This window comes from Vombatus ursinus, unplaced genomic scaffold (assembly GCF_900497805.2).
Source record: "Vombatus ursinus unplaced genomic scaffold, bare-nosed wombat genome assembly UNPS02008996.1, whole genome shotgun sequence".
Taxonomy (NCBI): Eukaryota; Metazoa; Chordata; class Mammalia; order Diprotodontia; family Vombatidae; genus Vombatus; species Vombatus ursinus.
Window position 1 is genome coordinate 9,015,881 of NW_020948774.1, and position 17,735 is coordinate 9,033,615.

Genomic DNA, 17,735 nt, shown 5'->3' on the forward strand with positions numbered 1-17,735 from the left:
AAGACATAGCTGTCCTAAAACACTCAACTAATTTCCCTTTTCTCTTATCAGGAGTTCAGAGAGGAGGTGACTGAGAAGAAGACAGAAGACTTCCATGGAATAGTGGGAAGAACACTTAGAATTGGAAGATCTCCATTAAAGTCTGGTTCTGCCATTTACTAGTGTATGATCTTGAACAGGCCAGGAAAGCACTATGGTATGGTGGAAAGAAGGTTGATTTTGAAGTGCAAGGATCTAGGTTCAAATCCTGGCTCTTCCATTTACAGAATCCTCCAATTTCAGAATCGGAAAGAATCTCAATGCCCACCTAGTCTAAAGCATATGAGTTACTTACCTGTATGACCTTGGGCATATTATTTAAAACTTTTTGGACCTCAGTTTCCTCCTCAAAATGAGGGGGTTGAACTAGATAATGTCTAAGGTTCCTTCTAATTCTAGTATTCCTTGATTCCTGGACTCTATCTCAGATTGTGAAAATTCTCTTTAAATTTTTTGAGGTTCTCTCTCTTTTTAGCTATCAGTCCCAGGGAAGAAAGGTCTTATAATTGGTGGGTCTTTTCTCTAACCATGGGTCTAGTGTCCCAGAAAGATTCATGGAGGTTGCAGTGCTGGTCTAGATGACTAGGTCTCTCTTTCTGTTGGGGGCACATCCATTTCCAGATTTTGTCACTCTCACCATTATTCCAGCCCTTTTCTTATCCAACTGGTGGCAGCAAGTCAGAAGATCTGTGCCAAATCAGTAGAGGGTGGGTAAGGAGTTCTGGGCTAAAGCTGAGGATGAAGAATGAAGCCAAGACATTGGAAGAAGAAATCAAGGTCAAAGTAGAAGCAGGAGGAAAGATGTGAAGGGGGTAAGAAGGGCCAGAGGACAGTCAACAGCCAGGGGCTTCCTGACTGTTCAGCCTTACTACAGGAAAGAGGGAAAGGACCAGAGTTAAAACTTCTAGGACTGGAATCTGTGGCCCAGGCAAAATTTGTTGGGTCCTAATCTTCTGCTGATTGATATATGCTCCGAGGGAACTGAGCTATAGTAGGAATACGTATACAGACAGCTGTGTTGATGCTGCTGGGAGTCATGACCTAGAAGTTTATTTGAAAACCTGCATAAACATCTTCTATCCAAGGGAAAGTTTACGTTCCTTAGGCAAACAAGTTGTTGAAAATGATGTATTATGAACGTGTTTGTTAAGTCTGTGCTTGGACCATAAACTCTCCTCAAAACCCCAAGGTAATTTCAACTTCTGAGATTACTCTGCCCAGGAAATAACCACTTGAGTCTCCTTCTTCTGGTCTCCCTGTGGTAAAAATCCACATCTCCCTGGTGGGGTCTAGCTGCAGCACAATCTGCTTACAGCCCTGAGTATTAGTCAGACACAGTCTTTGATTCGAACTGCCTACTTTACCCCTTTCTTTCTCCATTTCTGCCCTACATAGGGAGACATAGGGCATGGCTGACCCTCTCTCACTCCAGTCTACTTACAAGGAAAAGAACCAATTAATAAGGCTCCTCAGGCAAAGGACATGAGAAATCTGGAGATTGATGCAGAAGACCTCTGAAAGAGCCTTCTCTGTAGGGTAGAGTCCCTTGCACATTATTATTATTTATTACTGGGCCTGTATTGCTATAAAGAATTCCCCATGAGGAACTCCCTCTACTAATGCATATGGGCTACTGCCCTGAAATTCATAGGCTTAAAAAATTGCCTAGGGCACTGAGGGGTTAAGTGACTTGCCTAGGGCCACACCACCAATTTGTGTGGTGGCAGGATTCAAATCCAGGCCTTGCTGACCCTGAGGCCTGCTCTTACTCATTGCACCACACTGCCTTGTTATACCTTGCACATGGTAGTAGGCCCTTAATAAACTGAATGAATTAAAGAACAGTAGCAGGATAGGAGATAAATAGGCCAGGAGACTTAAAGGAGGGAGTTGAGGAAGGAAGTTGGTAGAGAAGAGTGACTTACATGGGAGATGAAAGAAAATTGAAGGTCATATGGAGGGGAAGGAGACTACAGGAGATCAGGATTGGATGACCTCTTGTATTGGTGGAACTAGGCAGTTAGTTGGGCTGCCCTTCAAATCCCTTGGTGAGATGTATTGGGGAGAAATGACTGCCAAGTAGGGTGACAGGCAAAAAGAAAAGGCTCCAGAAAGAACAACCCCACAACTGGAATATGTGTCTCTGTACAGTTTATTTTACATGGAATGACTCTAAGCATCTGAAGTGTATACACCAACTTGCAGAAAAATATAAAGAAATAGAGTTTAAGTTCATGAAAATGCTTTATAATAATACAGAACAATTATATATAACAAATTCAGAATTAAAACCCTTTAAACATTTAATTCTTCAGTCTTAATACACACTAATGCCATTATGGGAAGAAAAATGAGTTACAGGTTCCAAAGAGATCAGAGTTGCAACAGTGTTACTCATAAATTATATTACATCAATTATATTTACCAATCTATGAAGCCAAAGAGGATGGAAAGATATAGAACGTGAAGTAAACACATTCATACCAGAATGAGTAATGCTGGCAGGAGACACAGCTTTTTAACTTTAAAAACGTATAAAGTATTTAGCAAAAGTTACAGAAAACAGACCAAACAAGCAAGTTTATTTTGTTAGAAAATTCCACTTTGATACTGGAAGGCAGTATGCTCATGTCTCCGGAATGACTGCCTCCCATCCAGCATTGATCCTGAGGGGAAGGAAGGTATAGAATCACTGGAAAAATGGAAAGAGTTGCACCCTGGGGACATTGCCTCCTGCCAGCAGCTGTAAATGCTCACTTTACTGACTTCCCTTCCCCCATTTCAGTTCCTTGCTCCCCACTAGTGTCTGCAGCAGAATTTCCCCTCAGTATCCCAAAGGAGGGGAGTGATGGTGGTGGTGATGAGTTGGAGGGAAAGAGAACTACACAGAGTTCTAAGGAAGGACCCCAGAGGTCATCCGATCTGAACTCATTTAACAGACAGAACCTCTAGTGTTAGATGAAGGATTCTTGGCATCAGTAGATACCAGATACTGGGGTGGTGCCTATTGTAAAACAAAACTAAATTAAACTATGTAAGGATGTGAGGAGACTTCCAGACAAGGCCCAGATGGTTCCTTCCAAATGCTCCAGTGTGTTAGAATAGGTGAAATTACTTGCCCCAATATAATACAGCAAACTATCAGCAGAGATGGTCCAAAATCCAAGATCCCCAAACCTCCAGAGTAAGTCATTTTCCACCAAGGCACGCTTACGTGTCTCACTCCCAACTGCCAACCAATTTAGAAGTACCCACATGTTCCTGAATTCTTCATTTCACAAACTTGATGATAGAAGGATCACTTGAACTGAAAGCATTCAGGGGAATAACTCAACACTTTCTCTTATATGACAGGCTAAGTAAGAGAGAGATATTAGGCTATCCTGACCATCTCCCAAGAAATAGCTCCCTACAGAAGCTCCTGAAAAGATAGACTGTTCCAAGTCCCAAAGCCTTAGGAAGGATGCTTTGGTTTCACTATCTGAATTATTTGTCCTCTAATACATATGCTGTGATTTGAATGAGGTGGTTTGCACTACACATGTGTACAGAGAGGGAGGACACACTGAACCTAACAGAAATTAAGCCAGAGGGCAACCTTGGAAAAGGCCCCCAAATTCCAATCCAGAACCCACTTGACTCCCTTGCCCTATGCATTGTTCTTCTTGATTCTGAGTATACCGAATGTTCTGTGTTCCAGGTTGTCTTCCAGAAATCACTTTTCATTAATGCCTAAAAGTATGATACAGATGAACATGGGGTAGAGGACAGGATATTTGGAAGGGAATGGGGTTATGTCAATCATTTTGAGTAATGTAAGGCAAAGATAACTGTTGAGAAATCCTGAAGCATAGAGAATCGTCTACATGAATTGTAGGTGTAGGTGTGGGTAGCTGAGTAGAAATGATTGTAAGCTGCCTGGTTTCTCTACCTCTTCAGAGATCTAGGTCTGGAGACCATAGCTTTTCCTGCATATGCCACAAAAGACACAGTAGGTAAAAGACCTAGGGCTAGGTCCATGGGGTGGGTCCTGTTGAGGAGTCTACTCTATTACTGATAGCACTATGGGCTCATTATTCTGCCTCTGCTTGAATTCTAAGAAGACTATTGCTTTCAGACTTTTCAGATTTCAAAGATGAAATGGGTTTCCTTTCCTAAGAGTTAGCTGGAAACTTTATAAAGACTGTGTCAGGTCAAAGATAGGGTGAAGGATCCCAGACGTAGTTTGGCCATGTGTAAAGTAACTTAAACAAAACTGGAAATGTTGCAATAAGGAGATAGTCTAGTTGGGTTCAATTCTCTTTTATATAACTGAGGGCATTAGGGCTCACAGAAATGAAGAGACTTACTCAAAGTCACTCAACTGTTTTAAAGAAGTGATTGGACAGGAACCCAGGTCTTCTGATTTCAGTCCTATGCTTTTCCTATTAACCATGCTACCTTTGGGGTTCACTAAATGTCCTTCAGTGGTACTGATACAGTGATAGTGATACAGATACCCAACTGGTCAGGCATTATAGCATAGGTAGAAAGATATATAGTGCCATGAAACACATGAAAAAAACAACTGGTTTTGGGTAAACCAGTGTTATAGGAATTTTTGATTACCTTTTATTATTTGGGACTCAGTGGCATTCTTTCTGCAAATTTCAGTTGACTAAAAGTCTATCCTAATATTAACCTCACATGATCGAATCCTTTCCTATAGGATGTGATAAGTTTACTTGTGTCCTTAAGCATTCCATAGATTAGAAGTCAGAGGCAGAATCTCAACTGTCCCTTACTCCTTGGTGACTTATAAATTCTCCTCTTCTTCAATTAGCCTATTTGTGAATCCTCTATATTGGTTTAATGTGTAATCTGATTTAATTTACCCATTGTTTGATGAAGTTTGTTTCCTACGAGGATGTGTGAGGTTATGGCTCTAACTAAGTTTGTTCAATTTTTATGACATTAAAGGAATTATGAGATTATGGATCTATTTTCTCTTTAACTTTTAGGGCCTAAGAGGAAAATACAAGATTGCAATAAGTGAAATAATTATTTTTCAGTCATTCTGACATACTTTTTTTTTTGCCTACTCTATAATAAGCCTTGTCAGAATCCTCATGATTGTTCAGGTTTTTTCTGAGGCCTCAACCTATGTTCAATCATAATGACAAAACCTAGGTTTTTACCTCTATAATTTCTGCATTATGGTAAATAGATATTTGGCAGCAATTACTCACTCACCACATGAACTTGAAGAGGAGATATTTCTCCCTTAACACTAGAGATGGAAGTTCAAGAATAAAATGTAGCTCATGAGTACTGCTATATTTGAAGATGAAGCATATTTACAACCAGAATGGGCAGGCTAGAAATATCTGTAAAAATGAGCAGAAGGTAGAGGGACCAGAAGCCAATCTCCAATGCAAATCATCCCTTTAAAAAAACTAGGTAGGGCATTTCTCTTCCTGGAGGCAGGAATATGGGAGAAGAATGATTGACAACAGGTATAGTAACCTTATTTTTCTTAAATGATGATATAGCAAGTTAATGTAATATACCTCTTAAAGCACTTAATTGTGCAAATTAATTAACTAGGGTCCTATTTACATTATTTAAAGTGAAGGCTACTCATTTGTTAGAAATAAAATAGTCTATCACTCCTTAAGGCTCACAGAGGCCAGGGGAAAATGCAAATACATGAATTTCACAGCTTGGACTTCCAAGTTCCAATGAACTCAGGCTAAGCCAATACTTTCAGTTGCTGACACCACTAATTGGGCATTTTATCTTAATTTTAAAAAGCAATTCTTTTTCAAAATACAAATGCGAACAAAATAAATACACGAATTTAGTAACAGTTTATGTTTGCTTCCCTCACTAACCAATGTTAGATTTCCTAACAAGGAAGTGGCTACTTGTGACAAGGGCCCAATAGATAAAACTAAGGGGATAAAGCATTGGTCAGTCAGTTAATAAAGTCTTGTCTTCACCTTCCTTTCCCTAACCCACCCCATTTGATTACACTGTCAATTTATATTAAGGATGTTGAAATCTTGATTATGAGTAATTAGGAAAAGAGAGTTATAAGGCATAACTTTTATTATCCGTGGTTGTAGGGTTAGTCTGCTTCTAAAGGGAGAAAACTCAACTGGAGGGTTGCTATGGCAACAGGACAATCCATGTTGAATGCCAGTGGCTTTGTTGGGGATTTACTGTTTTTTTTTTTTTTGTTTTGTTTTGTTTTTTTTACACATGAAGTATATCAATGTTCAGCAAGTTCCACAAAAAAGCTTTAGGAATACTATTCTTTATCATTTGAAGAAAGATCTGGGTATACAACAGGTCCTCAGTAAACACTTGTCTTATTTAGTATGCAAGCGCTCATAAGCTGCCCTCGGACAGCTCCATGGAGTTTGTGCTATTCATGTCCCTCAACACTCGAGCACCTTCCTCTGATTCTAATAGCCTAAATTTCTTCTACTTACGCAGCTTCACAATACTTCAGTATGATCTGTGATGGGGCACTGTCTACAATGGTATGGATGGCAACCCATTCATGCCTGTTCATGCTGTGTCTCTTATACACAATCAAATCAAAAAAAATTTTTAACAGTTAACAAACAATAAGATCCTAATTCCAAGAAATCTACCCTGCCCATCCTGATTGAAGACATCTTTCTGTGAACAGCAATTCACATCTTTTGAAGTAGACACTAAAACTTGCATGATAAATTGGAGGCAGGGTGAATGAAGCTGTCATTTTTTTGCGAATGCCTGTTTTATTAGTTTTCAAAAGAATGGTTGAGCTTAACTGCCAAGATCTAAATCCACATTACTATGCTATCACAAACGCTTCTGGCTTTTTAAGGAAGCAGAGCAGAGCCTGCTCTGTGATGGTACACAAATGACCTGCCAGTACCTTGCCAGCAGGAAGAAAAGGAAGAAAAGGTATACTGATCCTGTACTGAGAGAAAAAAAAAATTAGGTTCCCTAAAGACTAGAATGAAGGAGACTGAAATAGATTCAACTCATCAGAATAACTGGATTAATAATAGTATTACTTATCCTTTGTTTAGCACTTGAAAAATATGTTAACATACATTTACTGAGCCAAAGGTGACTCTTCATCCACTCAGTCCCCTTCAACCCTGCTCCTCCAGCCTACCCACCTCTAATTTTGTAAAAAAAAAAAAGAAACCAAGGAACTACAATCATATGAGCAGTAGCTGAGTATCACTGGATAGCCTCAAACTAATCAGCCATTCTTCCTCATCTTTGCAGAACATCAAACCACTGTGACTCTGATCACACTGCCAGCTTCCCAAAATTGACTTCCTCCCTAGGATCTTAATCAAAATAAAAAAGGTGACCACCTTTTTGTTAGTTTAGTAGCTTAGCCATCTTCCAGAAAAACAAAAGAAAACAAATAAAAAAAAAACCCCAAAAATGGCAGGAGTAGTGAGATACTCCGTGCTCATGTGAGCTGTGTAGAAGGATTCACAGGACATGACTAATGAAATACTATGGCAGCCTGAAAAAAACAACTAATGAAACCTTACCTTCCTGCCCTTGTATGGGGTGGGTGGATAATATTTAAGTACTACTTACACAGATGCAAATTTAAGGTCGTAAGCAGGGGAGAGAAAATATAGGCAATCCTTAGATTGCCCTAGATCTACCACTAACTGTGATCCTTAATTTCTTTAGGCTTCAGAAGGGCATCACCTTAGAGTACAACTATATGCTTACTGCCTGGGTAAGTCCCTTGATCTCCTGGGGCCCCACTTTCTTTATCTTAAAATGAGGGGATTGGACTACATAGCTTCCTAGGTTCTTTCAAGCTTTAGATCTTTGATCCTATGGTAGGGTAGACTAGATATTACCAAATTCCTTCTAGCTCAAAGAGTCTATGAAATCCAATGTATGAGCATTAAGATTTAATGATTGTGCCCCCCACCCTTAAATTATCACACTCACACACACATATGATTTAAGGGGACTTTGAGGGGCTAATTTTCAGGGCTGCTGCTGTGGGAGAGATGTACAACATAAAAATGAGGAAGAAGGCATCTAAGGTACTGAAGGTAGCAATGGCAAAAACATTGCAATCAGTCCCTGGCCTTTTGGCTTTGATTTTGTTGGGAACTAGTTCACAGAACTGAAGGTCAAAAATGAGTAACTGAAAAGAGAAAAATGAACTTTGTATAGTGCTAATTAAAGTGTAAGGGGTAAGGAGAAGCAGCCAAAGAGAAGGGAAGCGTCAGAACAGTTAGAATCATCACCAGGAAATCATAATGGGAGAACCATGTCCTCTATTAAAGAAATAGGCAGGGTTTGGGCAGATTCCACAGGTGAGAGACAAAGAGACTGAAAACTTTGAAGGATATTGTTGTCAAAGATCCGGGCTGGAAATTGATAACCAGTACCTGGTAAGATGGCACAGGATGGCAAATATGACCCAAGGGGCATTGAATAAGGAAGGGAGCCAAATACAGGATCCATATCATCACATCCTAAACCCAACATCCTGGACCTCAGCGTTTAAAATTCTCAATCACTTTGACGTAAGCAGATTCTCAATGCTAGATTGAGAACGATAAACATAAATGACGGTGTGAGGGGGAAGGATGCAGGTAATTCATAGCCTGCCCCTGAGATCTGCTCCCAAACCACTGGAATGAGTACGTTGAGACACTGAAAACCAAGGCCTTCCAAAAAGCTTCATATGGTGAGAATGGGCAATCCAAAAAAAACAAAAACAAAAAGAAAAAAACTGGCTTGGACTGTTGACTTGATATTTCCCGGAACAATAGAGCATGAGTATATAGGTCCAAAGGATTGGGAAGCACTGTCTATGCAGAAAGCAAACAAAACAAAAACATTTGTGGCAAATGGGAAAGGAAAAGGGGAACACTCAAAATTGGGGCCAGTTTGCCTAATGAGGTAGTTCCACCATTATCACTGTAGGTTTTAAAAGAAGGGCAGGGTCTGTTTTGTGGTAAGAGAAGCAGGTGCTTCTTTCCAGGATTCCCTCTTAGGCCCCAGGGGATGATGTTATGATGAAATGTTACAGAAGATGTCAATGGGAAGGGATCCCAGTACCAGACAGGTGACAAACAAAGGATTTGGATAGACAGAAGAAGGATGTTCTATCTGTGGGGGTACTTCCCTCCACCCAAGCCCACTTCATTTTGGTATTCATTTTGGAGGAAGGGGTTGACAACCTCTCCTAGCTGTTAGACTCCATGGAGAGGAGTAGCCCTTAGGCCTGCTGAGGACTGAGTCCTGGTGACTCCTCAAGAATCACAAGCATGTTATACTGCTGGGTCTTTAAGTATGTCACATGAGTATAAACAAGAGTACTGCCATATTCCAGAAAATAAAGTCTTCAGTTTGCTCTCAGAACAGCACAGGATGGGGAGTTGGGGACTTTAGTGATGGCAATAAAGGCAGAAGGTCAGCTTCTGAGCCTGGGGTGGGGAACGGAGACACTCCAACTACCTCACCAAACAGGACAATGGGTGGGATGACAGCACAAATCCTTCCCGGCATGACAATGGGCCCCAAAGAAAGAGCCCCTTCTCTTAGTGGGATTCCCAAACCCCAACAATAAACCCATTCAAGGAATGACTCATTCAGTCTAGATTTCCATATCCACAGGTCGGATATCTCCAGTTTTGTGTTCTTTCACCCACAGCTCCCTGTCTTTAGCAGGATCCACTTTCCGCAGGAGTTGATCCACAGGTTCTACTGTCTAAAGAAGACAGAGAGGAAAGGACAGTCAGGAGTCAGGTGTGAGGAGAAGAGGCTAGGGATCTCTTCTCTATTAGGAGCCTGGTGTAGTAAAAAGAGCACTGGACTTGGAGTTGGGAGACCAGGGTTCAAATCTCAGCTCTAGGGCCTATTAGCTGTGTGACTGAACAAATCACTTCCCTTCTCTGAATCTGTTTCCTCATTTATAAAATAGTAATTATACCTACATTTGTTGTTGTTCAGTCATTTTCAGTTGTGTCTGACTCTTCATGACCCATTTGGGGTTTTCTTGGCAAAGATCCTGGAGTAGGTTGCCATTTCCTTCTCCACCTCATTTTACAGATGAGGAAATGGAGGCAAACAGGGTTTAGTGACTCACCTAGGGCCACATAGCTAGCAAGTGTCTGAGGCCAGATTTGAACTCAGGAAGACTCATCTTCCTGACTCCAGGTCAAGCACTCTTATCTGCTGTGCCACCTAGCTGCTTCTTAATACCTATACTACCTTCTCATAAAGTATTTGGGGAAAAATGCTTTGTAAAACTTAAGGTGCTAGGGACATGTGAGTGATTATTATTAATATTCTCTGAACCAGATCCACATCACAACTACTGCTCCCTAATAAAATGTTCTGAGACTTCAAGGGAAAGAGTATTTTGAGGAATGGAAAGAAAAACTGGAAAAATAGTCTGAAGGACTATCTGTACCAGTCCTGACTATCTTAGCAAGTCATTTTTCCTCTCTAGGTCTTAGTTTCCTCCTTGAAATGAGGGGGCTGGACTGAGGTTCCTTCCAGCTCCAACTTCTTGTGATTCTATGAATATATGAATGCAGATGCCAAGCTTTTAGGAAATGATATAACAAAGATGGAGTCATGTTGGTCTTCCCTTTAGGCAGTAGGCCATGGTACACACTTCATCTGAGCTCCCTACTTCACTGCCTCCTGCAAAGCCACATGCTTTTGGTGTTGTAGGATGTAGCTGGGCCCACCAATGTTAAATGATTCCTTCACCCTAAAATGTCTCTGGATGAAAGTAGCTGTTAATTTCTTCCTGGATGCCAAATCAAAAACTAACAGCTTCTATCTGTCAGTGGTAGCTATCCACTGATGCTCTAATTTGTCCATGTCCAAAGTCCACCAATGTTCTAATCCCTTGGCATCCAAATTTTTTCAGTCTTCCAACACCACTGAGGACCAGATAGATATTAAAGAAATTTTGGGGGACTTGATTGTCCTGCATAGTTGGGTGATTTGTCTTTGCACAGTGCCTGGCACATAGTAGGCATTTTATAAATGGTAGGTGACAGACTTCCTAGCACAGTACTAGATAGAGTCTGGAGCTGAGTTTCAAAAGTGATGATACCCAGCAGGCTTGCTGCTGGTCAGAAAGAAGCCCTCAGCCCTTTCAGGTGACAAACCATGAAAAAAAAAATCACTTCTCTCCAGGCCTGTTTTCTCATCTCTAAAACAAAGATAACAATATCTGTATTACGTTCCTCACTGGGCTGTGAGGAAAATGCTTTATATTCTGTGTGGAAGTGGAAGTGATTTCCAAGTTCATATTATATGAGTTGAAAATGGCTTCTGGAAAATTGAGTTGATTCTGCTTTCATTGGATCGTGGATTTGGTGCTTTTAGACTATCTAGTCCAACTTCTTCATTTTACAGGTGAGGAAACTGAGACCCAGATAGTTAAGTGACTTGTCCTAGGTCACCGGAGGCCATAAGAAGCAAAGCTGGGATTCAAACCTCTGACTCCAAAGTCAGTATTCTTTCTGTTGCACTATGCTATGTTCTGCCTATTTATCATGGTAAAAGCAGATTCATTTGCTGAATATTTATCTGGTCTACCTTTGGGCCCTCAGTGCACTGATCTTGCTCCCAATCTCTCGCTGGTACACTCTCCTATTTACTAGGGCATAGAAATCTAAAGGTTAGGAACTCACACTTTGGTTGAACATGTCTGTCTCATGCCGCAGCTGTGTGTATTGGCAAAGATGTTGCCGAATCATCTCTACCCGTTCCACCTCCAATCTCTCGAGTTCCTGAAGGAGAAGAGAAGCTCTCTGGTGTCTCTGAACATTTTTCTGTGCACTTTAAGGTCATTTCAGTAGAGTCCAGTCTCATTGTCAGCCCTAGGATGCTAAGTATTGGGAGATATTTACCAAATTCTTGAACCTAACCAGATTCTACTGGGCTTTTGGATTCAAGAATTTTTGACAGATTATGAACTTTAGGCCTGTTCCAATGCTACATAGCTGAGAAGGAAATAAAGTCCCTGGTCTCCTAATCCATCAATCCTGTTCTAGCCCTACTTTTCTTTCTTCACAGTCTTAACCCTAGAGTTGACCATTTCACTGTTCTTTACTTCCTTGCCCCTTTGGACCATTCACACTTTGCCAATTTGCAGTTCTGGATCTCTCCTGTCACCTCTGTCTTCTACTTGAACAACCAAGTTATTGATTACCACTGGGAAAACTCACAACACTACATGGCCTAGATCCACCACAAATTCATGTTATCTAATCTCATTGCTTCATGGCAAAACTTGTATTTCTCCTTGATTGACTGTCTAAGAGCTTACTGCACCATCGTTCTTCCCAATCTCTCAGCCGCTATTGCCTCTTTTTCCTCCTGCTATTGAGGAAACATGCTGAGGTCCCTTCCACCCTTAAAAACCCTCTACTTGACCATCACCTCAAGTTATTATATAAACCCTCTTTCCTTTCACTACTAAACTCATAGAAAGAATACTCTACATTTGCTGTTTCTACATCCTCAACACATGCTTTTTAATCTTTTACAATCTGATTTTGACATTATCATTCTATTAAAACTGCTGTCTCCAAAATGATCTACCACCGGTCTCTTAATTCATCACAAATTGGTCTTTTCTTAATCTTCATTCTTTTTGGCTTTTGATATGGCTGACCACCCATCTTTCTGGACACTTTCCACTTCTTTGGCTTCCATCATCCTGTTCTTTTCTTCGTCTGCTCCTTCACAGACTCATTAGTGTGGGTGTTTCTTTCTGTCTCTCTTTCTCTGTCTCTCTATTTTTCTCTCTGTCTCTGTCTCTCTCACTTTTTCCTGGGAGATTTCGTAAACTCCCATAAACAATTCTTGTATCCACTCCATTTCTCTCCACTTATTATTACTACCTCAGTTTAAACCCTCCCCACTTCTCACCATACTATTATTCTCTATTCACTAAAATAAACTACTTGGTTTCCCTGCTTCCATTCTCTTTCCTCTCTAATCCACCTTCCACACTGCTATGAAAGTAATCTTCCTAAAGCACAGAGCTGATCACGCTAAAAAATCTTCGTGACTTCCCACTGCAAACACTGAGTTTGGCATTTCAGATCCTGCACAATCAGATTTCCATAATATCCCTTTTCATGTTCCAATCAAACTTTCCTACTGGCTCTTCCCTTAACTTTGTCTTTCCCTCCAAGTATTTACACAAACCTGTACCTGGAAAACATTCTTCTCCTCTACCTTCTAGAATCCTTTTTAGGCATAGGAGCATAAGATTCAAAGCTGAAAGGTATCTCAGAGGTCACCTTTACAATCCCCTCATTTTTTAGATGAGGAAATTAGGCCCAGAAAGGACTTGCCCAAGGTAGTAAATAGAAGAGATGAACCCAAGTAAGTGGAAGATTTTAACCCAAGTCCTCTGACTTTACAGTCTTCAAGGTTAACCTCAGATGCCACTTCCTCCATGAAGTCCTCCCTATTCTTTCAGTAACTTACGCTTTCTCCCTCTTCAATTTCCCTTGCACAATATTTAATTTGTGTACATGGTATATATTCCCAGGAAAACGTAAACAGGGCAGGCTCTGTTTCATTTTTGTCTCTGCCTAGTATGATGCCTTACACACAAGTGGAAGTTAAACATGTTTTTCAAAATGAACTTAATTGAGGCAGGACTCAAAATCTACAGTTTGTATTAGAGAATGGTTGGATTGTGGGACATCCCTGGGGAGCCTGATTTCTGGGTAGCTCCTTGTTTTGGACATATGGGGGGTTGTATGATCAGAATTCATGCTATTCAGTGCACAACTAGGGCATTACCAAAGTGATTAACTAAAGGGGTGGGAATGGGGGTGAGGGGGTGAGCCTGGGAACTAATTAGGAGATTAACTGGGGGAAAACTAGGCCACTATCCCAGGTGGAGGCCTCTAATCTCCTCTGACTGGCTGACACTTTGAGAGGATAGGACAGCTGGATTAATAATGGCAGTTTTTACAAGGTGTGACTATGAGAGCTCAGCACCATAAAACATGTCCTTTCAAAATGATATGATATTAAATCCACTCCACTGATCCCACACTAGGAAAGTCGATACCTAAGCGCTAACCTCTGGCCAGAAAAAAATTAGAGAAGGATGGGGATAGTGATAAGGGAAACTGTACCCTCAGGATGGTCAGAACTGCTCTCTATAGTCTGAGTCCTTTTTAGCAGGGAGGGGGTTTTGTGAGTCATATTGCAGAGTAGTTAATGTTGAAAATTCTCTGAGGTAACAACTGATCCCATGTTTGCTTTCTTGTTCCTAAAAAACCAATTTCCATCGTTGGGCTTGAGGTCTAGCAGACCCATCCCTTTGCCTCTACTGGGCATCACAAGAATATGGCACATAGATATACTCTCCTTACTTGGGGCTAGGGGCAGTCACTTTACTCTTTCCCCATTAAACAAGTTCTGCATTATGCCAAGACCTAGAACTGCCAAGAGGCATCCTGGGAAGTTACTGTTACTGCTCTGAGCACAGGTGGGAGGTGTGATGTAGTTCAGCCAGTCACTAGGGAAAAGAATCCCTTAAAAAAAATTATAGGTTTCAAGGACATGTATAATCATTCTATCAGGTGGTTTCCTTTACCTATTTTGGGGAAATCTAATTTACTGGGGGAGGATGTTTTGGTATTTGGGGAGAATCAATGTTGTGTCAGAACAAAAATCTCTCAATAAATAAAAAATAAGGACTTAGTGGAAAAAAAAACACTGGGTTTAATGTCAGATGATCTGAATTCAAATGTTGGTTTTGTTTCTCACTACTTTGTGACCTTGGGCAAGTTACTGAGCCTCAATTTCTTTCTTCTTCTTTCTTTCTTTTTTTTTTTGCTTTTTGGCTAGGCAATGGAGTTAAGTGACTTGCCCAGGGTCACACAGCTAGTAAGTGTCAAGTGTCTCAAGTCAGATTTGAACTCAGGTCCTCCTGACTCCAAGGCCAGAGCTGTATCCACTGCGCCACCTAGCTGCTCCCTGAGCCTCAATTTCTTATCTAGAAAAGAGGACAGACTTGATTAGTTGATCATTAAAGCTCCCTTTCAGTTCTAAATCTTATGCTCATTTAGTAGTAAAAGATTCATAGACTTGTAAAAAATTATCTTAGGCTGATGACTGGATTAGATGATTCCATGGGAAAAGGACAAATGACCTTACATGTAGATCCACAGCTTGGATTCTATTATAATAGATAAAGTTCTAGCCTCCCCTTACTGTTCTGTTAAGAACTCCCCTGAGCTCCAGTGGGATGGGGCCTGTAGCACAGGTCACCACACCCTTCACTAAAGAGGATGTCACCCACCCCCTGAAGGGAGTTTGGAGGGTAGTCACAGATCCATACCAAGGTGGTTGTCACCATCTCTTCAAACCACTTAGACTGAGCCTGATTATAGAGATCCACACAGCGCATCAGATCATCTCCTGAAAACACAGAAGGAACAAAGTTATTTTTCCTCCATGGCCCTAAACACAATTATTTTCTCCACCTCTGTGGCAATCTTTTCTCTTCTATCCATCGCCATATAGATAGTGGGGGCTCAGAGTTAAAAGGGTGCTGACAGGCGATTATTGAGGTCAGTGATCCAACATAGACGGTGGTGCATAGCACTAAACATTAAGGATTAGATTTACTATAACTTGACATGTATCCCTCATTAAATGAACTTTTCCAACAATCCCCAAGGCCTACCAATCTTATTCAGTTGTTCAATAATTATTCCTTGGCTCATTTAGGTAAATTGTTCCTTGCCTCAGCTGGGTAATATACCATGTTAATGTGACCAAGCTGACAGTTTCAAATGAGTTTTGCTCTGTTCCCTTGTCACAGGCTGTTCTACTTATCACAAGGGGGACTGGGAAGAAGAGTACGCCTGGACCAATTTCCATTACTAGGAAACGCAAGGAATAGGTCTCTTAAGGATAGGTTACCATAAGTCTCCTTCATAATATGGTAGAAAGAAAACCGAATCTAGAGTTAAAAGATCTGGATTTGAACCCTGGCTCTGTTATTTGTTACCTGTGTAACTGTATACAAGTCATTTAATATATCTAAGCTTCACTTTCCTCATTTGTAAATTGAGAGTGTTTCCAGTTCAAAATCTGGTGATCCTAAAAACATAACACTATGGTTCCTCAAGTTTCTGGGACATTTGTGGTACTATGGAATGGTATCCTGAAGGGCATGGAACTAGACCCTATTGGAAAAAAAGGAGAATGAAATTTATTGAAGACTCAGATCTTCTCAGCTCTACTGGTTTTGACAACTCATTAAAGGAAGTATCATTAATTGGCAATTTGTGGCACATCATTGTAATTACCCAGGGTTAATGAACAGAAATTTTAGAGGTAGAGGGGACCTTGAAGATCAATTAGCCCAACTGTCTCATTTTGCAGATCATAGATTTAGATCTCTGGAAGATGTCTTAGAGATCATCTAGTTCAGGAAACTGGGCCCAGAGTGGTTGTGACTTGCCCAAAGACACAATATAGTAGGGGGCATACCTGGGATTTGAACCCAGATCTTGACTCCCAATCCATAGGTGCTTGCTGGCTTCAGTGGTTTCTTTTGGTTTCATTATGGCAGTTGCTTTAAATGCCCATAAAAAAATAGTAGTCTATCTATGCCAATGTCTGTTTCATTTTACTTACAGTTATTTTTTGGGGAGGGATGCATTAATAAATCAAGCTGAAGCTATTTAAATGGGTCAAATTGGCTGTTTTCTTTGCATTTTTATCCTTTCTACTAATTTGGCATTAGTTTTGATTTTTGTTCTAACACACTAATGGTCTAACTGCATTCAGATAGACGATTCTAAAATTACTTTCACAAGCGGTGATAGTTTCCTTTTATTTTCATGTGGTCATTTTAATTTTAAAATGGTGAGACCCAGACAGAGGACTTGCACAAGGTTACACAAGGGTCAAGTGAAAGTGTTGGGATGGAAAGCTGGATGTTCTGACAATAAATTCGCTGCCCTTCTCATCATATCACTTTTCTGTATCTTGTAATTGGTGGCATTTCATCCATTTTATCCCAGTCTTCAATATCACTGTATTTGAGAGCAATAAAACAACACACACTTTTTATGAATCAACCTTTTCACAAAGTCAGTCTGGTCTTCCAACCTCCTGACTTTAAAAAAGATTGAAGGGATTCTGTACTTCTGGGGATTAGCTAATTTTCATCACTGGGGGGCAGTAGAGACTTCATTTGAAGAACCAGAGAAAATCAGGCCAGGGGTAAAGCCTGTTTTTCTCAGTTGCATCTGGTCTCAGGAATTGTAATATAAGGAGTTAGTCAAAATCAAAGCCAAACCAATACTTGCTTAATTCAAGGCATCATACTTGGGCCTTGAGATACACATATTCACATTTATTCAAATTTGTACTATTTGAAGTGATAATTATGTAAAATATGGTAATTGATTCTAGCCCAAAAGAAATATGCAGTGTGAATTCAAATAGGTACCATTTCAAGGAGGTGCATTATTCACACTAATTGAACCTAGTGGTACTTAGGTCTGGGAAGTGGTCCTTTTGTCTGGCTGTGAACATCTCCTGGTAGGGAGGATGATGGAGGGAGGAAATTTCCCTGGGTCCTATTCCCTAATGCAGATGGTAAATTTGCAAAAATCCAATCTTGTCAAGGCAATGAGGAGGTGTCT

General features: G+C 40.5%; 1 protein-coding gene across 4 annotated transcripts in view; it reads right to left on the reverse strand.

Annotated features, from left to right (window-relative positions):
• Nucleotides 1-2,184: 2,184 nt before the first annotated feature.
• GAS7 (growth arrest specific 7) overlaps nt 2,185-17,735 on the reverse strand; it is a 282,466-nt gene continuing 266,915 nt past the window's right edge. For all 4 annotated transcript variants that reach the window (XM_027850132.1, XM_027850135.1, XM_027850134.1 and 1 more), the window contains exons 12-14: nt 15,413-15,492; nt 11,730-11,828; nt 2,185-9,784 (exon numbers count right to left, since the gene is read on the reverse strand). In XM_027850132.1, the coding sequence (XP_027705933.1) occupies nt 9,671-9,784; nt 11,730-11,828; nt 15,413-15,492 (293 nt within the window). In that variant the 3' untranslated portion in view covers nt 2,185-9,670. The remainder of the gene's footprint in view (nt 9,785-11,729; nt 11,829-15,412; nt 15,493-17,735) is intronic.